This window comes from Semicossyphus pulcher, unplaced genomic scaffold (genome assembly GCF_022749685.1).
Source record: "Semicossyphus pulcher isolate SPU_LCO1_2020_fin unplaced genomic scaffold, fSemPul1.0.p SCAF_11, whole genome shotgun sequence".
Taxonomy (NCBI): domain Eukaryota; kingdom Metazoa; phylum Chordata; class Actinopteri; order Labriformes; family Labridae; genus Semicossyphus; species Semicossyphus pulcher.
In genome coordinates this window covers 4,058,063-4,081,734 of record NW_027211615.1, presented here as the reverse complement: position 1 = coordinate 4,081,734, position 23,672 = coordinate 4,058,063, and the positions used below count along the sequence as shown (strand labels likewise).

Sequence of the window (23,672 nt, the reverse complement as noted above, 5' to 3'; positions counted from 1 at the left end):
CTTCCTGGAAAAGTTACAAATAAAGTAAAAAAAAAACCAACAACAACGGCCCGGGAAACACTTCAGAATTCCAGATCGGGCTTTTACTTTGAAAAAACATACCGGAAGTGTTGACCTACTTTACTCTCCATGCCTGTGACCTTTACTACAGGAAGAGATGTTAATATAACTGGCAGAGATCAATAGGACTCATCACAAGTCATTTTCACCGTGTGTTTAGGCTGAGAACTGCAGATGCTTCTCAGATTTTCTGTCATCTGTTTTCATGCATTGAAAATGAAAATGAACATGTCATGCACACGCACGCCGACCTCTAAGTTTCATGGTACCGTAAGATTTTGTGATACACCAAAGTCTTAGGTCAAAATTTCTACTTTGCACAACATTTTTGTAAAAGTATTTTTAACCGTATTAATTTAAACAGAACCCCACACTGAAAATACAGCAGTATAGCAGTATAGGCAGAACTGTCGCGTAGGCTGCGCGAAGTGTGCAACCGCACAGGCCTCGCGTCTCTAAAGGGCCTCATACAGGGTCCAAAGCAACACTTCAAAAGTAGCCCAATTCCACAGGAAAACCGCAGACCTGGCAGCCCTGCCTTTGCACCCTGCATTTGTTATTTCACTACATTGTATTACTACCCATATTTAGCTTATAGTTAAAAGGCTAACTTTCATGTCTGTAGTAGTTATGAAGAAACAAAAGACGAACGTCCATTGATGAAGAGTGATAAAGTCCCTTTGGCGTGGTGATAGGGGGCTATGGATGGGTCACACAACAAAAAGACTTCCACTCAGGAGACCAAAGTCCTGTGTAAAACAAAACACTGACTGCTTTTAAGTAAAAACAATTCCGGCATCAAATTATAAATTTAACAAAGCTTAGGCCACATACATGATGCGAACGTACATAATTTAGCAAACTGTAAAAAGCATTCTTTTCTAACACATCCTAAATCTCTCTTCTAAACCTAACCAACTTGTTCATATGTGAGTGTAGGAACTACAATCTGTAAGTGGTCTTATGGGTTGGATGACTTGTTGCCTATTAAATAAATGATGTTATTTCAGTCAAACAACTCAAGTTTGTAATAGTTTGAAATGTTTCTTGCAGCAGCAGAACACAGCTTGTGTTCGCCGTCGAGGCTCCGACCTCATCACTCCTCACAGATTTATTTTACATGCAGAAGTTTGAGAAGTGATGAGTTCATATCTTAAACCTAGCCGGAGCTGCAGGTGGATGCTGGGGTGGTGCTGGGGCTGAAAGTATGAGAGCAGCACTGGTGCAGGGCAGCGGTGGCAATGACAGAGCAGAGAGAGGGAGCGGAAATCTTGCAGCTCGAATAGAATGCCACTTAGGAGGAAGTGTTTGTCAGGTGATTGTGGAGAATGACGCAGGTCAAGTGTGAAATCAGTGCAGCTCGAGTTGCCTGAATGAACCTTGCAGGTTGCTTGCTCCATTCATAGTTCCTGTTGGATAAATCCTTTCATGTGTACCGATCTTCTGATATTTCCTAAATACCATCAATTATTGTCACTTGACAAACTTGACACAAGCAATATAAATCTCTCATGAAACTCTCGAGGATCGTCATGAACTTTACTGACCACATGTATGGTCCACGGAGGACGAACCTTTCTTATGGACGTGGACACTCTATAAGACTTCCTCTTGGTCACTTTGGATCAGACGCATGTTCCCCTAAAGGTTTCCTTGGAGTCATTATAGCCCATTTTGTTGCTGCAAGATGAAGAAATCTACTGGAGCACTTTCAAACATGCATCTGAATACAGTGTTTTGTACTGAAACTGTGCACTAGGCTGAATCAGAAAAACACCCCCCCCACCCAATGTAAGTAACTTTTCAGGTGTGATTTTTCTGATCGGACTAACAGGGCCAATCGACGTATGTTGCATTTCTGACAGTGGACCTCAATCTTAAGCATCTCTGGGTACATTTTATCCCTCGTTGAGATCCATGCTCTCTGCTTCATAAAGACCATTTCCTCTCCCAGCAGTTCTGCTCTGTCTTTAGTTATTTGATCAAATTTGTTCTGTCTTGAAGCACTAGAAGGGATTTTTTAGATCATGACAGCTTTAAAGACAAGACAAATAACTTCCATGTTCTGGTCGAGAAAAATTGGACTTTTGTTTGCTTTAAGGTATAAAGATTCTCTCTAACTGTATGAGGCAGTCAAATATGCAGAGATGAACTCAGACAGATAGCCAGAGCAAATGTAGACTCTCTTTGGCCCAGTGCATACTTAATGAAAATGCTCCATAATTGATCTTTCTGTACCAGCATCCTCTTGTGCTCTCGGTGTTCTGGTTGAAGCTCCTTGACAGGGCAAACAATTAATTTCTGTGTAGAGTTATAAATAAGTCATAAAGAACATGTAGCAGGCGATACTCTGTATTCATTAGTGCAACAGAGGAGGGTCTGATGAGAGCTGTTATGAATCTCTGTAGGTCATGGAAGTCAATGGAAACTCTGTTGATACAATCCAGAAGAGTTTCCTTTGACTGTTTAGCCTTCAAAACAACACACTATGTTATTTTCCTGAACAGCAACCACTGTGAAATTAACCTTTGTCAAGCCCTACACCCAACTGTGATTGTCCTGTTGTAGTTACAGCAAGTCTAGTCAGCTTTTGGGTTGTTCCACTTGCCATTAAGAGGGATTTTGTCGGCTCTGACCATTGAATGTGTATCAAAAGTGGAGGTCAATCATTGGTTTGTGGACTGCCATTTGTGGACAAGAGGGGGGGCTGGAAAAGTGGAAGCGCTAAATCTGCCAGGGACAGCTGTCATGTCAGCCTGCAAAACATTTTCTTACCGAAAAAAGGAGCCTTATTTTACACTTTTTTTTTAAATTTTGGTACCTAAGTCAGAAATGTTAAAAAAAAAAGTGGAAGTAAAATGTGAGAAGTTTACTATTCTACATAAAAATGTAGAATGTATACACACAAGACCAGACTTTGGTATGAGAATTGTTCTGGTTTCCATTTGTAGTCTGTTAGTAGTTGCAGGCTGCGGCGTATGCAGGAAAAATTGTCACTTCACTTTGACCTGAACACACGGCTGCTTCTAAAGCTGCTAACTGGACTGTAAACAATGCAGCGCACAGAGAAGGAAGTAGCTGTAAGTTGTTTATCACTAAACGCTGTTTAAACCGGAAATATCAAGAAGTTGGCCATCCTTCCCAGAGGCATATCTCATAGTCAGACCATAGTCCATGAGTTCTTGCCTCCATCCATACCATACGAATACGAAGAGAAAAGTCAATAAATGTGCATACCGACACAGCATGATCTGTCGGCTAACATTTGCTAACTTTAGCTAACATTTAGATAACATAAGACACCATTAGCTTCTGTTCTGACGAGATCAAGTAAGACTGTTTTGACAAGTGCATTGAATGAAGCATGTGACATTTATTGTTCGGGATTAAACAACAAAAGAAGGAAATGGTTTCTTTAAATCTTAAAGGTAAACGGTATAGCTGCATGTTATTTCTGTCTTTTGTTAGCGCTACTATTCTAAAGATTTTCTTAAAACATATATCCTCTGAGAGCATGTGGTTAACTTAATTATCAAACGGGTGGGTTATGGTGTGCCTTTCCGATAAATAATACCGAACAGATTTTATGTCCTTTGGAAACAATTGAATTTACAGCTCCGGCTTGCTTCAGAGATACAGACTGTAATAAAAAAACATCTCTTTTCTAAATGGGACTCCACAAACGCACGGCTGGCCTCTGGCTAACTGACTTTATTCTTCTGCTTTGTCAGACTGATGAAATTGCAATGGCTCTGCTGGTCTCCCTTCAGAACTCTCCATGAGGCAATATGAGTGAAATGTTTTGGGGTCACACTGGGGTCAAAAGCTCTCCCTACCTGTTTATGAGATGCTCTATAGACGACCTGCTCTATTAGTAATGGTCGGCAGTTTTAGAGGCTGTATTAGAGTGCAGCTGGCCCTTTTGTAATAGTGCATGATGTGATTTACCCGGTCACACTGTGGTGAACTTGCAGATGCAGGAAGGGAACTGAGGAAACTCATTTCTTTATTTACAGCGAGACAAACATTTCTTTCAATCTCTGCCCCAGTATTTTCCTCCCCAAAGGAGAGAGAAAAATTCAAGGTCAAAGAAATGAGACCATCTGCAACCTTTTTTGTCTACACTGTCTTAAATGTAACTGTGATTTGCAGATCGTCAGAGATGGAGATTTCTTGTCAAACCAAAAAATGCTTTAAACCAGCCTAGAATATTGACCCATATTAAATAAACAGATGGTGTTTAATGAAAAATGAATTTAGATTTTACTAAACAAAGAATTGCATTTTTTATTTTCAAAATAAAAACAAGAACTTTTAGTAGACTTATTTTGATCGGACACATTTTCCCCGAGAGATTACGCTGCAGGCATTACAGCTCAACATATTACACGACCGGCTGGAAAACTGGGTTGGACTTTCTAGCACAGTACTAAACTGGTTTGGTTCTTATTTAAAAGACAGGGACTACTTTGTGTCTATAGTTAAATTCACATCTGAGCAGTCAAAAATTACACGTGGAGTGCCCCAGGGCTCCATTCTTGGGCCTCTTCTGTTTAACATCTACATGCTTCCACTGGCTCAGATTATGGAAAACAACAAAAGTAGTTACCATAACTACGCAGACGACACACAGATCTACATCACAATGTCACCAGGGGACCATGGCCCCATACAAGCACTAGTTAAATGCATTAACAAATCAATGAGTGGATGTGCCATAATTTTCTTCAGTTGAACAAAGGCAAACTGAGGTAGTTGTTTTTGGAGCTAAGGAGGAGCGATTAAAAGTCAGCGCACACCTTCAGTCATTAGTGTTGAAAACCACTGACCAAGCCAGAAATCCCAGCGTAGTCATGGACTCAGACCTGAATTTTCAAAGCCACATTAAAACAATTACAAAGTCGGCCTACTATCACCTCAAGAATATATAACGGATTAAAGGAATCTGGAAAAACTGGTGCATTTATCTACAGTCGACTTGGTTACTGTAACAGTGTCTTTACAGGCCTTAATATCAATCAGACAACTGCAGCTGATTCAGAACGCTGCTGCTCGAGTCCTCACTAAGACCAAGAAAGTAGATCACATCACTCCAGTTCTGAGGTCTTTACACTGGCTCCCTGTCTGTCAGAGAATAGACTTCAAAATATGACTGCTGGTTTACAAAGTGCTGAATGGTCAAGGGCCAAAATACATTTGTGATCGACTGACACAGTAGGAACTATCCCGACCCCTCAGGTCGTCAGGGACAGGTCTCCTTTCGGTCCCCAGAGTCAGAACCAAACATGGAGAAGCATATATCTGGATATAGTACAGTCTTATGTGTGTGTCTTCTAGCAGCAGCACCAATGAAGAAATACACTGTACTTGTTCAGCCACTAATGGAAGATAAATGAAGTTAGCGACTGGATGGTGAACTTCAGTCTGGCACATACAGAGGGGGACTATTTGACCAACAGTATTTTCTTTCAAGCCAAAATGCTAATCTGCGCTCATACTTCATATAACACATCCCCGTCTCAGAGCTGGGCCTCACAGCACGCCTCTCCATTAGATCAAATCAGATTCTGGAGTTGGCAGAAATAAATAAATAAATGTAACAAAGTGGTGGTTGGTGGCTGAGCATTTCCTCTAATGGTACTGCAGCACTTTCCAGGCGTGTGTGAGTGTGGCTTAATCACTTGTAAGACTTGATTGAGTGTGTGTTAATAAACATTAGGCTGTCTCTCTTCCCCTGGTGATTAGTGGTTTATGTGCTCGGCTCTCTGCAGGCTGAAGACGCAGTCCTGAAGATTGATGGAGGGCCATGCTATTCAAACAGCAGGCATTGCTGAGACAGAAGCTCTTCGTTCTGGGCAGCCTTGCTATCGGAAGTGTCCTCTATCTCGTGGCCAGGGTTGGGACCTTGGATAGGTGAGTCATCACTGTCACGATACATTACTTTTATTTAAAGTAACTCACGTAATGATCCGGATTAATATTAAACACACTATATTAATGATTAAAGGAGAAATAAAGGATTTTATTTATCTGGGCCACATTTCTAACATATTTTTGTGTCTAAATGAGAAATGGATACAACTGTTCTAATATTGCCCCAGTAATGGCTGCAAATGAATACATGCTGGCAAATGCGGCGAATCAAAGCACATCCCCTTAAGTGCTTTTTTATGCCCCTTACATTCAACAACCAAACCCCTACAGATAGACCTTTTTGTTTGTGCAAGGAACAGTGTTAGGGCCCGATCAGACAGAGCACATTTTGTAGGCTGTAAAACGTGAGGCGCACCGCACTACCTTTTTTGTTGAAGCCTGCAGTTAAAAAAAAGAGCAGTTTCTACTGTTGTTAAGGCAACCCCTGAATCATTAGCCGTCATTAACCTAACTGTTATATTGTAAACTGACAGAAGACCAGCCTCTCCTTTCATCCGATTGGACAATGACAAAAAAACCCCATGATGTCGGTCGCTTTTCTTCTTTGAATTGATGTTTTTTCCAACTCGAGGTGCTCAGAGCGATTTGTCAAAAAAGCGAGGCGCACAGAGCGGAGAAAGGTGAGGCGCTCTGCAACGCAAAAACAGCGCACAAAAAGCATCTCATTGAAAACAATGATAAAAAAGCCCCCAGCTGCTAAAATGAGTTCTGTCTGATCGGGCCCTTACCACGCTTGTTCAAAGCAGCAAGACATAATTGACAAAAACATACTTTACTTAGAAGAACTTGGGAGACGCTTTTCTTCGCTGCCCCGACTGGTTAGATTGTTTGCATTGTTGGGTGACTTTGGTGTTAACAACAAAAACACTGACAGATCGAGCAGTGGTAGACATGAAACTATGATTAGTTTCTCTTTTTTGTCAATTGAATCTGGTGGCTTTGAAGACAGCAATGTGTTATTTCTGGTTTCAAAAAGAAGACTCTTAAGGCCTGTGTCCATTATGGCCCTTGTTTTTGCCCTGGCAGCAACCACAACCTTAATTTCAGAGTGCTTCTCACCTATGCTTACTATTGATAGGCTACGAAAGTTGTATCGCAGCACTTCCACTTCCCTTAGTAGTGACCGTTAAGTCAGTTTTAAATTGCTCTTTATGCTTAATATTTGCTTGAATACTTGCCACAATTGTTGTTGACAAAGTTGATATTGTAAATCCTGACCCTTCTTGATTTTGATTGGTTGGTGAGGGAGAAGTTCCTAGAGTTGAACTATTTTTAACTGAAATTGCTATGAGTGCAGCAACAAAAAACAGCTGATGCCGAGGGCATTTTTGCACTGAGGACGCTGAGCACTGAAAACGCTGAACTGCAATGATTTTGTTCAGAAAATAGAAGCTGCCAGCAAAATAGATGCTGTTAGTGGACACAGGCCCTTACTCTTTGACAAAAGGTCGTTCTCCCTGTAGGGATCCTTTCTGTTTCTGTTATGTTGTCACAAAGTTAGAATAACAATCTGAGCCTGTCAGTGGGAAAAACAAGTAATTGGGCATGTCTGTGAAGGTTCTGTCATCCAGGTCATGGTAATTCTAAGATTAATCCAAAAGGCAACTGGACTTGGTCGTCAATTATGACACACAGGTTCCAGGCAGACTTAGTGGGTATGATTTCAGTTTGTTCAAGCTGGATATTGATCTGTGGTTGCATAGAGGGACTGACTGGGATGACAAGGAGCTCAGTCTTTGATAGATTGAGCTGAGGGTGACATTCTTTTATCCATTTAGAGATATCGGCAAGGCATGATGAGATCCGTGCCAAGGCTGTAGTGTCCTCTGGTGGGAATGACAGGAAGAGCTGGGTATCATCTGCATAGCAATGGTATTAGAAACCATGGGAGTAAATGATTGCACCAAGTGAGGTGGTATATATTGAAAAGAGAAGGGGACCGAGCACTGACCCTTGAGGCACCCCTGTGGATAAGCTATGGGGTTAAGACACTTCTCCTTTCCAAACCCATTCTCTGCCCAAACAGCTGAGATCACACTCACACTCAGGATCATGTGAGCCTAACGACCCATCAACACCAGGGGGTACTAACGACTCGCAGTGATGATTCACCCTTGATTACACAACTATTAGCATACTAATGACCTACAGAGACATAAGCCCCTAACACACCTGGTATTAACATGTGTCCTGGGTGATCCGGTCACAAGTGGTCAGCTTTAAGTACCAGCATTCACACTTTGCATTTCAGTGCGTCTCTAAATGCGTCTTCAGTAAGCACTTTCCCGCTCTGTATGCAAATAAACATGGAGCCTCATTCACCTTAATAAGACTTTAAAAATGTCATATAATGCAAAACAAATGTGATGCAGACTCGCAGCACGGAGAGGGGGAGAGCTGCTGTGCCTGAGCACAGAGGGAGGCAGCGGGTGAGTAGGACCAAAGTGATGAGGTTAACTTAGATCATGAAGCCTGATGCTCCTCTAACAGCTCTGTGTTTCACTTGATTTTTAAACTGTGATAAAATGCTTGTGGATGATATCTCTGACCCGTGCCGTCTCTCCCCCTTGTCGGTTCAGGATCGTCCTGTATTAAAAACTTAAATGCAGTCTCCTTACTGAATAAACACAGACACGATCTGTCTGTATTTCCATGCACACACTGTAAATCTACGTTAACACGTGCTGAATGACATGAGAAATAAATAAAAATAAGAGTTTCAGGAGACACAGAGGAGAAATGAAATCACACTACCAGATGTATGTGGATAAATGCATCCCAGACCACCTCCGTATGTGGCCTGAGTGATCGGATCTGATCTTCAATCCGTCCTGGGTGTGTTCAGACCTGTAGTTAAGGCTGTCCACTCATGATCCGATCACGTAAACCATGTTAGTACCAGGTGTGTTAAGGACCTTATATTTCCAGTTCAGTCCACCGGTCAGTTGAGAACTGAAGACGTTTTTCCGGTGAGAGGTGAAACGTCTTCAAGAACCTCAACCAAGTCCAGTAGCCTTTTGGATTAAGCTTAGAAAGTAATTGGGCATATTTTAATCAGGCACATTTTCCCCTAAGGATTACAGTGCAGCTATTACAGCGCCAACCCATTTAGACCCCAAATATACATAATAAAAGACGACCAGGTTTAAAAGTACTAGAATTACCCTTTAATGTAGGAGCTTTATTGCATAAGTGAATCAATGTAGGCAATTCTTCACCTGAATAAGTTTTTAAAACTTAATTTAAGAACTTGGCAAGAACTTTCTGTTCTGAGGACAAAAAGTTTTGGCAGCCACAGGTATGAAGACGTGTTTGTCCTAAATTGAGCCCGTCAAGCAGTGAGTCCTCCCAGACATGTACCTGGGAGGATAGGTTCTGTCAGATCTCCAGACTGAGGCAGAATTTTAAACTTAGAGTACTCTTCCTGAGAGACCCAGCTCTGGGTAAGAAATGTCCCATGAGAGGAGCAGCAACAAAGTTTGTATGGAAATCATTGGGGGAAAAAAACTTTGTTAAAAGTCTTTTTCTTTTGTTTTCTTAAAAAAATAAAGACACAGTAGGAAATGTGTTGGCCTATGTTTCATGTGATTTTTATTAAGTGGTAGAACACAAGTGTCTATTCTGAGTGATATAGTTCAGTATTTTATGAAATTAGGTCATTCAGTTTTTCCAGGACAGAGATATAAGAAGATCAATACCCCTCTCATGTGTGTATTTTATGTGTAGCACAAGAGTAATAAGGCCATTAGCTCAGCTCAGCATAAACCTTGAAGCAAAGGTAATGGCTAACTTGTCTCTGTCCAATCTTTAAAAATGGGCTTGCACCTATACCAAATAGAAACGCCCTGAGCTGCCATTTTACACTGATAGCTTTTAATATACTACAACTGTGTCGGTGGCCCAACGCTTCAAAATATGAAGCTGTAGGTATGCCTCAGCATCATTTCTTAACACTGTAAACGTCCTGCAAGCATGGGCAATGGATGGGTCAAAGAAACACTCTCATCCAGAAGATTAAGGTTTGATCCCTATGTGACACCAGTAGTAAATGCTCTTTTAAAAAGTTAAACTAGTGTCAGGTCTGATGATGTCTCTTGTGTTGCTTTTTCTCTTTCAGGCTTCAGCCCATTTGCCCCATTGAGAGCAGACTGCCCCCTACTGTGCCGGAGCAGATCCCTCTCCGAACCTTGCAGTTTAAACGTGGCCTGCTCCATGAACTTCGCAAGGGAAATGCTACCAAAGAGCAAATCCGCCTGCACAACCTGGTCCAGCAGCTGCCTCGGGCCATCATCATCGGGGTGCGTAAGGGCGGCACCCGTGCCCTGCTGGAGATGCTCAACCTGCATCCGGCAGTGGTCAAGGCCTCGCAGGAGATCCACTTCTTTGACAACGACCAAAACTACGCGCGAGGAATCGACTGGTACAGAGAGAAAATGCCCTTCTCGTTCCCTCATCAGATCACCATTGAGAAGAGCCCTGCCTACTTCATCACAGAGGAGGTCCCTGAACGCATCTTCAAGATGAACTCCTCCATCAAGCTCTTAATCATCGTCCGTGAGCCCACCACTAGAGCCGTGTCCGACTACACCCAAGTGCTGGAGGGCAAAGAGCGCAAAAACAAGACCTACCATAAATTTGAGACACTGGCCATCGACTCCAACACCTGCGAGGTGAACACAAAGTACAAAGCTGTGCGGACCAGCATCTACACCAAACACTTGGAGCGCTGGCTCAAGTACTTTCCCGTGGAGCAGTTCCACATCGTGGACGGGGACCGCCTCATCACAGACCCGCTGCCAGAGTTGCAGCTGGTCGAGCGCTTCCTCAACCTCCCCTCGAGGATCAGCCAGTACAACCTGTACTTTAATGCCACCAGGGGATTTTACTGTCTGCGATTTAACATTGTCTTCAACAAGTGCCTGGCAGGCAGCAAGGGCCGCATCCATCCAGAGGTGGACCTGTCAGTGGTGACTAAACTGCAGAAGTTCTTCCACCCCTTCAATCAGAAGTTCTACCAGATCACTGGCAGGACATTCAACTGGCCATAATGATATTCAGACTCCTCCAGTCGGAGCCCTTGGATTGGTGTTTGTTTTTTTAATGCCAAGCTATGAGATCTCAGCAGATATTAATAGCACTTTGATTGAATTTAATACAAGAATGACAGTGTGACCAAATACAAAAGGAACTTGATGTAATGCTGTTTATACGTGTGAAACTAAAACAAAACAGTTTGATGGTTTGACTAGAAGAGTCACTTCAAAGCACTTGATCTTGGAAATTAATTCACCTGTCTGTCAGTGTTTCCCTTGAAGAGGAAGAAAAACAGCGCTGAGCTGTGTGATTAACTAAAGAGATTATTTTTGTTGCTCTTTAAAGACTATCAGACTCTGACATTCATGCTGTTAAGATAAGCTTTAAGTGTGATGCTTTTCTCATGATAAAAGATGACAAAATGACATCTGATAAATAAAATTGTTCATTTGTTCCTCCATTATGTTGTTTCTTTGACCAAAACTGCATGTGCAATCAAGACGTCATTTTAACATTGTACACTCATGTATTAGTGTCCTCTGTTTGCTCCTCCTACTTTTTACCACATTTATTTTGAATTCATGCAGCAATTAATCTGTTAGAGGGTGACCTCCTTTTGATTGCCAACACAAGACCTAGTCTGACGATCAGGCTGATCAGGATAGGATCTGTGTTTCAAGCTTGACTCAAAACATTTACAAAGCCTTTAAAGCATTTAAAGTCTCAAGCTTGTGTTTTTAATGTAAGTATGTTGTTTCCTCGCCCCTGCAGCTTCCCATTGGTTTGCGAAACACCCGGCAAAAAGCCATAGTGAAAAAAAAAGTGTCCTCTGATGATTCTTGTCAAACCGACTGTTTATTCTATGATGACTTTGTCTGTTTCTGTGCAAATATTCATTCTGTATCATAAGTGTGTTGTTAAAAAATGTGAAATTAAAAGAAAATGTAAACATGTGTCAACTTTATTGTTTATTGTTTTAGATCAAATGAAATAGTTTAATTTGTGGAAAAAGCCACCTTGACATCAACCATTGGTTTGGGGGCTACTTTTTTGGAGCCTCAAGTTCGCATTAGTCGCTGCCATCTTTGTTTTTATGAGCAAGACGTGACCATATTTGGAAAAGCATACCCTGCTTTATAGACTAATCCGGTGACCGATTTGTGCGTACTGCCATCTTGTGGAGCCACTGTTACTGCAGCGGCCACTCCGTGTCTGCTGCTGCCTGCTGACTGTGACGGCAGCATAGTCAGTTGGATTAAAGATGTTAGACTTACATTTTACATATTAGACATCAGTTACAACAACAGCCTAATTACATAATGGAGAAAAACTTGACCATCCGCCACATATTAGTGATGAAGTACTGTGTAATATAACGTTAACATTCTTCTTCTAGGTAGTTAGCTTAATCATTAACAGCTGCATTAATCATCACAAACACGTTTTTAACAGATATTCATTCAGCACGCATTTTCTATTTTTCTGCTGATGCAGCTGCTCTGTAATGATTACATGCAGCTCTTACTTGTTTATGCTAACTAGTTAGAGGAGGAACGTTATACGAGATCATTTTAATAAAAGCCTGGCAATGAAGAACAAACTGCATCTACAGGTCACTCAGAGAGGGACAAAATTACTGTAATAATAGTATATAATATTCTCAGTTAACTTCTGAAGAATATCTTAGTCCTCTGTGCGGCGAGTGAATCTATGTAGAGTGTCCGGTCTCATACAGGGGGACTCTCCATGACGTAAAGCCTCGTGTATTGTGCACTTTTTTTTTTCCAAAGTTAAAGTTTGTCACGACTGTTAGAGCAGTCGATGATTTTACAGGTTCTTCCCGATGTCCTTTACCACGTTGTCCAAGGTAAAGTTACAAAGAAAGTAGCGGTAAATGTAAAAAATTGTTTGCTTCTGAGGACAGCTTGCATTCAAACGCACAGATGTTGAACAGAGACGGCACCGCAGTAATGGCAGCTTGTCAACTTCCGGTAATTCCCCGGATTAGTGTATAGGACTATCAATTACAAAATTTACATCATGCTGTATAAATTACGCATTAACTCATGAGAATAATGTCTACTGAGGTAATAAATTAGGGTAATTTGCTGGTCGATATGCATACAATCTGACTTCTTTTTGCAACCAGTGGAGTTGCCCCCTGCTAGCCCTAAGAAATAATGCAAGTTTTAGGCACTTGTGCTTTGGCCTAGCTTTTGAAACCAAGAGGTTTCTACTTGTTATATACAGTTTATGGGAAACACATGACATGAGACAAGTGATACCACTTTAATGTCTGTAAATATGTAGCTGGAGTCTGGATGTGATAGTCTAGCTTAGCAGAAAGACTTGGAACCAGGGGGAAACAGCTAGCATAGCTCAGTCCAAAGTTAGAAAATATGCCTGTAAACACATCTTAAGCTTAAAACTTATAAATATGGAGTTAGTTAGGCTAAAAGTGCTTTCTGTCCAGCGCTGAGTCTGACAAGCTTATGCTCTATTGTTAAATACATGTTAGTGTTAGCTGAGGTTTTATAATCAGCGTTGTTTAAAGTAGTACAACATTTTAGAAGGTTAGTGTAGTTGATCTTGGTAATGGTTAAGGGCTGATGATTATGTTGAGGCCGGTCCAGATGATGACAATTATATTTTGGCAATCAGCAATTCTGTGAAACTATTGCAACAAACTACAAATGGGGGCCCACTTGTTGGAAAAAAAACAGCTTAATAGAGCAACTAGTAGGCTTAAAACGTCACATTTACCTCAAATTTACTTAACATCCAGCATGATGGTTACATGAGGGGGAATGTGCACCATTACAGTGCAATTAAAAACTAAAAGAAGAGGAACTAGGAGGTTAATGCCTGTCCCCGGTCCATGAGCACGAACCTTTGCTTGGACATGAACCCTGACCTCTGACCTCCTAATATTTCTCTAAGGGAATGAACTGAACAGCTACCTTCACATGGAGAAAAGCCATTTGAAATCAAAGAAGAAAGAAAGAAAACTTTAATCATGTAAAGCTTTATGGTCTCAACTGTTGCGGATGATTAATGAAGACCAGAATGTAACAAGATGATGCTGACACCTAGTGTTGTGTCAGAGCAGTTATGTGGATTGGTGCTTTGCTTTTGTTGGAGCAACTTGAGAGGTAGAAATGGTTATTTTATACATAAACCATGGTAGGCTAAGCATAGTTTGTTACAATACAGCATACTTTAACTTCATATTTGCACCCCATTTGTGTGTTTTCCCTCAGAGTCTGTTCATTTTGGATCTAAATAACTTCACGTTCAGTAAAAGCTAATTTTATTATGTTTTTATAATACAATTTTATCCTGCTGTCTGGGGGCCCGGGGCCACTTGAAAACCGCCCCGCCCCGGTGCAGACAGTTGCGCCTCCCATTGAACACCGCTCCGCTCCGTCGTGTAATCTGGGTTGATGCCGTCCAGCCTCACGTCTATCTGCTGAAGCAAATTCAAACCAACTTTTTAAGAAAGTGCTCCAAACATGGCTTACACGACTGCGGGTGGGACTAAGAAGAAGGTCTGCTACTACTATGACGGTATGGGACATCCTGAGTGTCTGAATGAGGAGCCCAAACTGAGCATCTGGCATGCTAATGCTAACCGGTTAGCTAACGCAGGTCTGGTTAGCTGGTGCTGCTGGTGAATGTATGGTGGTTAGCTAGCTTGATGCTAACGGTGTGACATCGCTTGAATGGCCTCAATAGTGCTAACTAATGCCACTTAACTGGTTTAAATTGCATTAAGCGCACGTTACGTAGAGTTAACGGTCGTCCTCATATGACGTTAAAAAAATAATGTCATCTGAGGACAAATGAACGGTTTGGACGTTAATAGCTTAACATTGTAATCCTAACACTGATCATTGTTTGCGCAGTAATTACAGCCGTGGACCAGATCTGTGCAGCATGATAATAATTTATACCCGGAAGAATAAATTAAAACTAAATTAGTGATAAACTTTATACCCAGACAGTCAAAGTTGCATATCTTGATTTGCAACTCTTTTCACGCACAATGTGCTCAGGCCTCATTAATGTAACTCAGTGGACGGTGTGTTTCCGCCTCCTTGGGTCCAGATGATTTCACAGCTGAGGTGACCGTCCTGACCCATCAAAATGTACCCATATCATCCCCCAGAGGAATCACTTATTTTTAAACTCAGCAGTTCAGGTCAATGAGGACATCAGTAGTCACAGTATATGCTGAACTGGCTCTTTTACAGTGGGGACGTGCCAGAAAAGTGTGACTTAATGGCGTCACAATGACCTAGCTTGTTGTTACTAGCCTCTGGATAGAGTGTCTATGTACACAGATAGTACATGTTTGCTCACCTGCTGGAAATAGTCTTTAACAAGTGCACTATCTCCTCATTTTGATACATTTGATACAATGCTTAGCTGATTGAGGAATTACCTGAGCCTTATGTAAACTTTATTCTTTACTTTGCTTCACTTTTGGATCAAATCAAATGTATGTTATAATATATTTTTATACTAATAGGAGAAAACAAACATCAACACACAGAACACTTCTTGGCAGAAAACCCAAACTATATTAAGATGTGTCTGTTAACAAAATATTACAACTGAAGCACTAATAAGGGGAGAAGAATTGTCATATTGTCAATGAGAAAACAGTGGGAGACTGATGCTGATTATTATGTATTAAAAATGTGTGTCACTACTCAGCTCAAAAGATTGATGTCATAGTAACATAGTAACATTGATACATTCATCGCAGTCGGCTCCTTAATGTGCAGTACAAGACAAATAAGTACAAAACATACTATTGCTGGTGAGTGTGTCCTTCAACCCATTTGTTTCCCTTTGCAGGTGACATAGGAAATTATTACTATGGACAAGGGCATCCCATGAAACCACACCGTATCCGAATGACTCACAACCTGCTCCTGAACTATGGACTCTACAGGAAAATGGAGATCTATGTATGTTTTTAATCTCCTTTTATTGTTTGCTGTACTGTTCTAACAGAATATAAGCTGTTTATACTACATTGGCGTAGCCATAGAGGCGTCTTTCTCCCCCAGTTATTATCCAGCTGCTGTGATGTGTGTTTCAGAGACCCCACAAAGCCACTGCAGAGGAGATGACAAAATATCACAGTGATGACTACATTAAGTTCCTGCGATCCATCCGGCCGGACAACATGTCTGAGTTCAGCAAGCAGATGCAGCGCTGTGAGTAAACTGTTTAGTGTTTCCCCTAGGTCTGCAAGTAACAATTATTTCTGTTAACTAGTTACAAAAACAAAGGTTCACATGCATCCTCATTATAGTTATATATGAACAAAGACAAGCAGCAAATCCAGATCAATTACTGTTTTAACTTGCAGTCAACGTCGGAGAGGACTGTCCCGTGTTCGATGGCTTGTTTGAGTTCTGCCAGCTCTCCGCCGGTGGATCTGCTGGTAAGTTAAAAGAAAACAGATGTATAGAAAATGTATAGACTTTATAACCTACATTTTAAGTAAACACACATATTGTATTTTTGAAGCAATAAGGATGTTTCTTCATCTCTTTAAGATATCTTTACAAATTCATACACACACGCCCTCGAGATCAGCCAGTGCATACTGGCATATATAGGTTGAGAGGCATGGTACATCCTCCACAGGTCACCCGACCTACTCAGGGTGTCTGAACAGAGATGATTCAAACCCATGAACTTATTAGATATCCTGGCATTTATAGCAAAGACCCCAGTCCATAATAAGGATAATTAGATAGCAGTTGGTTTGAGTCCAACACAGGCCCTTTGCTGCATATCGTCCTCTGTCTCTCATATATTTATCTTTTTGTTGCCTGTAGCTGGTTCAGTGAAACTAAACCGACAGCAGACGGACATCGCGGTGAACTGGGCAGGAGGTCTTCACCACGCAAAGAAGTCTGAAGCCTCTGGGTTCTGCTATGTGAACGACATCGTGCTGGCCATCCTGGAGCTGCTCAAGTGAGTTTCACCAACAGCTTAAAAATATAAGTCTTCACAAGAACACTCTTCATTAAAGAAGGAGTTTCATCTGTGAGGCCTGATTTGGCGGCTGGACTGTTTGTACTGATCCCACCTCTCTGTGTTGTACCTCTCTCCAGGTACCACCAGAGGGTGCTGTACATCGACATTGACATCCACCATGGAGACGGAGTAGAGGAGGCCTTCTACACCACAGACAGGGTCATGACTGTGTCCTTCCATAAATACGGGGAGTACTTCCCTGGAACCGGAGACCTCAGGGTGAGCCTCCCCCTCTGTCTCACTCAGTTATTTAAAACAAGCTGAATTGTGTGTGTCAGAGTTTATTCAGGTATAACGGCAGAAATGAGGAGAAAGACTTTAATAGAAAACAACGTGTGCTTCACCTCTCTGGTTAGGACATTGGAGCTGGAAAAGGCAAATATTACGCCGTCAACTACCCCCTTCGAGATGGAATCGATGATGAGTCATATGAACAAATCTTCAAACCTGTAAGCATGAAACTTTAACATAAACATCACTGGACTTCTGTAAATATCTACAAGCACTGATTCAGGCGTCTGTTATAATACCAAATGTTGCCATGTTCCTGCAGGTGATGGCCAAGGTGATGGAGATGTACCAGCCCAGCGCTGTGGTCCTTCAGTGCGGTGCAGACTCCCTGTCAGGAGACCGCCTCGGCTGCTTCAACCTCACCATCCGCGGTACTCATACACAGGAGATCATGCTCAGTATGTGGAGGTCACATATCAAGCTGGAAGTGTTACACTGTATCTCTTGTTTTTAAAAGGCCATGCCAAGTGTGTGGAGTACATGAAGTCCTTCAACCTGCCGCTGCTCATGCTGGGTGGAGGAGGATACACCATCCGCAACGTGGCCCGCTGCTGGACCTACGAGACGGCTGTAGCTCTGGACACAGACATCCCCGATGGTTTGTCACTTTCCATGAAAAAATATAAATGAATGTAAAGCTTGCTAGAAATATCACATGTCGAGTTTGTGATAAGCATTAGAGGATAAACGTGAGCTGCTCCATGATTCCACCACTAAATAAGCCTTCTGTCACAGGCTGAATTAAGTCCTGAACTTTTACACTTTTCATTTTTAGGTTTTAATTCTTCATAAAAACGGCCAAATGTCAAAAGTAGAATCTCTACTACATATCACAGGAATAAAAGATGTTAAGACAATCATCACAAACGAGGAAAACATCAGAGAGTGAGATCGAGACAGGAGGGAACGAAGTCGGGAAGTGCCAACAAACAGCTTCAAGTGTGATCGGACACTGGTGCTGACAGGCAGAGCACAGAGCGTTTTTTTTGTTTTGTTTGTTTCATAATGATCATCATTAGCAACATCAACAAGGTCAATATAGCTCATCATCATCAATATCATTAAGGTCAGAGGTGTTCACAAAGAGCTGGGTCTTTAGCTTCTTCTTAAAGGTGAAAGGGACTCTGCGGACCGAATGGAGTTTGGTAGCTCGTTCCACCACCGGGGGACGACTGAGGAGAAGAGTCTATTATGATTTACTGAAGGGCGTCCTCTTGTCGTAAACTACATCTAAACCCAGACTTGTCAGGAGGTTGAAATGTTTTGCCAATATATAAACTGACCTGAAGTGATGCCACAATGAGACCATGTCTCTGAACTCAGTCTTCATAATTAAAATGTATTTAAATGTATATTCTGAGAAGCTTTATGAACAACTGTCTGCCACAAAGTTCTTTGTAGGCTTGCAGTGATATTCAGTGTTACTGGTCTATACTGGCACTAGGGCTGCTCCTGACCATTAGTATCATTTTTTGATTAATCAAACAACTTATCTATCGATTATTCTAAACATTATTTTTTTATTCCCGTTCTTAGTCTCTTATTTCCAGGTCACTTTGTGATATTATTATGATGATAAAAATAATAATAGACTATTTGCTGCCTGGTCAGAAAAATATTGGACCTCAAATTCAAAAGGATTGCCCTGACACACAGATTAATTTAATCACTATGTCAAAGCGACCCTTTCCCTGAATCAGTATTTTTACTTCAGCACTTTAAATGAGTCGGGTGAGCTGATTAAACAACAGAACGTACTACTCAGCAATCACTGAGAAGGTACTACAGAGAACTTCTCACCCTCCTCTCTGTTAAAAGAACGAGTTTGAGTTTTTCCAGCTGGACCTGAACGCTCTCACATCTCTCCTCTCCTCTCCTCATAACTTGTGCTGTAAAGTGTGCATTGAGTGAGTGGTCGAGCAACTAGGAGAGGGAGCGGCAGAGTGACAATAAATATGAGCAGAGCAGAGAGAAAGTTAAGTTTATATATAACATCGCGTTATTCAAAATGTTTGAGGCTCAAACCAGCGCTCCCCAGAACGTGGCGCCCTAGGAGACCGCCAGCAATGAGTGACGGAGTCCGTTTCTGCACGCACAAGACTTGATGTGCTCCAGCTTTTAACCCGCTGTTGCGACACATCGACACACGTTATACAAATCGACGTGTTTCCGTAATCGTGTCTGGCACTGGAAAAACAAACAGTTTGACAGAATGGCATGGAGGCAAAGTTATTAGCGTCTTGTTGCTCAGATCATCTGTGTTTTCTCCAAGTGTGAGAGAGTCAAGTGACATTTGGTTGTGAATTCTGCTGCAAAAGACCACAAATGTTTTACTTTCAGCAGGTTTACTGTTACTGTTGCTGGGTCAAGCATAGAACTGCTAATTACAGATGCCCATGTGTTGCATGGTGCTAACATAAAACTGTAAACCTCTCTGGAGCCCTTCTCTTGCTCTCTTGCTCCTCTCCCTCTCCAGCCTGTGATGTTGTGGGATGGAGGGTGGAGGTGATGGGGTATCCTGAGGCTGGTTGTGGAGAGGGACAGTCTAATCGCTACCTTTCCTCACAGCGAGCTGATTCAGCAGACTGTCTCCTCCACTGAGTGTGTGTAACAAAAAAGAGAGGCGGTGTAATCACAGCCTGTCCAGTGGGCCAGCAGTTCCCTTAATGGGATTTTGAGACACTTCCTGACCTCCCCACTTGTTCCAATACATCCTCCTCTCTCTGAGGATCAGTGCAGGTTATAAAGGCTCAGTAAATCTTATTAACAGGTGTGTTATGGCTTCAAACGACTCATAATTTGACACTTTGTTCTATCTGCAGTGTATAAATCTCCTCCAGCTGTGTTTGCCTACTTTTCTGAATGGTTTTTCTATTGCAGAGCTGCCATACAACGATTACTTTGAGTACTTTGGGCCCGACTTCAAGCTGCACATCAGCCCGTCCAACATGACCAACCAGAACACACAGGAGTACATGGACAAGATCAAGTACGTGCTGCCATTTACAAGCACTCATTCTTAACCTCATTTTCTCACCAACATCCCCTGCTGCTGTAGCGGTGCTTCAGTAATGATCCAAATATTCCTGTGTGCATGGAGAAGGGGATTTGTTGATGATTAAATGCCCCCACAGTCGCCTTAATGTCTTGGCTTTGTATTTGTATTTGTTCAGGCAGCGTCTGTTTGAAAACCTGAGGATGCTTCCTCACGCGCCTGGAGTGCAGATGCAGGCCATCCCCGAGGACGCCATCCCAGACGACACTGTAGACGAGGACACGGAGGATCCTGACAAACGCCTGTCCAGTAAGACCTATTTTTAGACTGTTAACTATTTAGATCTTTGTTGATGTCTTGACAGCTTGTGGATTTGAAGCCATGAAATGCAAATTAGCATGCTAACACGCTGGTCTAAAGCCCCTTTCACTCTTGCACTCCAACCCTGAACTTGTCCAGACAGGACCCCGAGGAGCTGTATGTGAGAATGCAAATGTTCTGATCAGTTGCAGTGGACATTAAACAGACTTTACCATTCCAGCCCAGCTAGCACAAAGTCCCTGTAATGTGTGAGTCAGCCTGCGTCTGAGCGCAGCAGGTCATTGTCTGGAGTATTCACAATGAGACAGTGGACGGAGTGCAGCTGCTTCCTACTCTTTTCTGCTTGCCTGTTTATTGCTTTTCCCTCTTTCATTGATATTGATTATATGTCCAAATATGTATTGTATCGATATTAACTCAGTAACTGTCATCATCACGGTGTTCCATCTCCTCTTGCACGCTCTTCTGAGATGTCATCCCTAGCCAAAACCAAACAGTGTTTCCAGTAGTTGAGAGGCGTCTGACATGAACAGTCTTGTGCTATGTACTACATGTGTGAAGGGCTGCCTTGCCTCACGCCTGTAGATTATAACACTGCCAATCTCCATTCGAGTGTTGAGTCAAATGCCAACTGAGTTTGTAGCAGTGTCCTCTGTTGTTTTTAGTTAGAAGCTATAAAGAAGACAGTACAGTTGCTGGGGTCTACATCACTGCAGTATTTTGGGGAGGTGCGTGTCAGGTGTCGGATGTTTACACTAAAGCAACAGGCTTATTTCTGATGTCTTTTGTCCTACAACATGTTCAGGGTAGTGCAATTTATAATTATTTTAAGTATTTGTGATGGCATTGCTAAAAATAAGGACACATCTCACAGACTTACCAAGAGACAAATCCCCAAATTTATGAAGCATTAGAGATGGGCATTACCAGTAATCTTAATTTTCAAGTAATCTAATTACCTCAGGAACGAGTAATCGAGTACTCGCAAATTATCTATTTAAAAAAAAGAACACATACGTCGGACAGGGACCTCCCGGCCGGAAATAGTAGATAGTAATGTTCTCTTACAGGCATATAGCCTAACACTTTTACATTAATGTAAAGATACTGCCAACAGGAGAAATCAAGTGCAGTTTCGTCACGTTCCCTCTGAACACAAACCGTCCTGATAAGACCTGTAAGCACGCCACAGTTGGTGTTTGTCTGCAGGTTTTCTACTGGTAACATCATTGACCAGAGTGTGTTTGTGATTTCAGTCCGTGCCACCGATAAGAGGATCGCCTGTGATGAGGAGTTCTCGGACTCTGAGGATGAGGGGGAGGGCGGCAGGAGAAACGTGGCCAATCACAAGAAGGGAGCAAAAAGGCCCCGAGTGGATGAAGACAAGAAGGAAGGAGAGGAGAAGAAACCTGGTGCGTATTCTGGAGACAGAATAATTATCCAACAGTGGTGAAACGACTGCTGCTAATGAGATTTATTTAACAAATGTTTTTACAGAAATAAAAGAGGAGGAGAAAACGAAGGACAGCAGTGCTGAGAAGACTGACACGAAAAGGTGAGAAACAACGTCTGTAGTTCCTTCTGTTCAAATCTAGCTGCTATTCTGCTCAATACAAAGTCGTTGGAAAGGCATTGTCTGAGTCTAGTCCATCATAGTAAACTACTGGAAGGAATCCTTTAAAATGTGTTGTTCCTGATGTTACTTGTGACAGATCAAGTGCACTTTCCAAGCATTATAAAATGCCGTTTCTTCCTGATGTTTTGTGATCACCAGACAATATTAACGGGGGATTGTAGTATTTCTAAATCAGGGCCCTAATTTACATATTTTTGGAATAATTTACGGGTACAAAAACTCCTGGAATTGCTCCAGTAGATTGCTCTGAAATTGCTGCAATATAATCCCTGCTGGAAAATGTCCCTGATCAAAGTACGTCCACTCATGCTAACAGGTTATGGTTGTTATTCCAAGTGTCTGGTGACATGACTGAAAGGATCCCTACAGAGTAATGTAGTTTCACTCTCTTCAAACCAACCAGACTCAATTCACTAAAATAGCAATTTTATCTCGCAGATTATAGTTGTTGCTTGTCTGTTGCTGCCTCAATCAGTTAGTTTGTTTGTTATTGTGTGTAACGCAAAAAATCATTTTGCATCTGAACTAACAACACAGTAACTCTGTCACTCAAACCTGTAAAATGACTGTTTTTTACAATGGAGTCTGGTTGCTTTGAAGAAGCTTTTGTCACAAGAATCTTACCTTCACAAAAAGGTCTACATCTGAACGCTGAACAGACGTTTCTGCTTATTAAAGTCACACATGTTTAGTTGAATTACTCTCTTTGGTTAGCATCTCCAAGGATCACTTCAATGGACAAAGTATTGTGGTCACTTCATGAATATGTTCTACTTGAATAAGCACGAGCATTTCAAATGTTTATTCTGGTCGATTTACACGTTATGTTTCATTGGCAGTGTGAAGACTGAGCAGACCAGCAGTGCCTGAATTGTCGGTCTTATCCACAAACACACAACTGAACGGTGCTGTCCTCTCTCTCAAGGATCCGACTCTTCACTGAATTACAACCAGAAGCATTATATTTATTATGGCTCTCCATTTTCTACTTGTAATTCTCTTGTGAACTGTAAGCGTCCCTCTTCGGTGTAGTGTATCAGTGGATTTCTTGATTCCACCACTTGAATCTGCCATATTGCGTCCTTTGATACCCTTTGAACCAGTTTATTCCAATGTGCTTGATCTTCTGAAGGAAACCTCGACTTTCTTGTTTTTAGGAAACAGTGGGTAAACCTGTAGATGACCCTATAATTTCATGTTAAAATTTTAATATTTTGCATTTGTCAATAAAACTTTTTATACTATGTTCTTGAATTGTGTTTTACTTGTGTCTGTGCAATATGAGTGTACGGCCACATGGGGGCGTTCTGACCCACAATCTAGCGTCTCAAGTTAGGCTCA

The 23,672-nt window shown here is 41.8% G+C and overlaps 2 protein-coding genes across 2 annotated transcripts in view; both read left to right on the top strand.

Moving 5' to 3' along the window:
- The window catches only part of LOC138584990 (heparan sulfate glucosamine 3-O-sulfotransferase 5), a 97,687-nt gene extending 85,741 nt beyond the window's left edge, over positions 1-11,946 (top strand). The window contains exons 3-4 of the mRNA XM_069657201.1: positions 5,832-5,973; positions 10,112-11,946. Of these exons, the coding sequence (XP_069513302.1) occupies positions 5,867-5,973; positions 10,112-11,042 (1,038 nt within the window). The 5' untranslated portion in view covers positions 5,832-5,866 and the 3' untranslated portion in view covers positions 11,043-11,946. The remainder of the gene's footprint in view (positions 1-5,831; positions 5,974-10,111) is intronic.
- A 2,516-nt stretch (positions 11,947-14,462) lies between these two features.
- LOC138612171 (histone deacetylase 2) lies at positions 14,463-23,575 on the top strand. The gene is made up of 14 exons (XM_069685487.1): positions 14,463-14,595; positions 15,892-16,004; positions 16,139-16,256; positions 16,412-16,486; positions 16,887-17,025; positions 17,166-17,307; positions 17,445-17,537; positions 17,642-17,750; positions 17,837-17,977; positions 20,260-20,368; positions 20,553-20,683; positions 21,952-22,107; positions 22,193-22,250; positions 23,171-23,575. Exons 1-14 carry the CDS (start codon positions 14,541-14,543, stop codon positions 23,199-23,201), a joined length of 1,470 nt encoding a protein of 489 aa, XP_069541588.1. The 5' UTR covers positions 14,463-14,540; the 3' UTR covers positions 23,202-23,575.
- Positions 23,576-23,672: the final 97 nt, after the last annotated feature.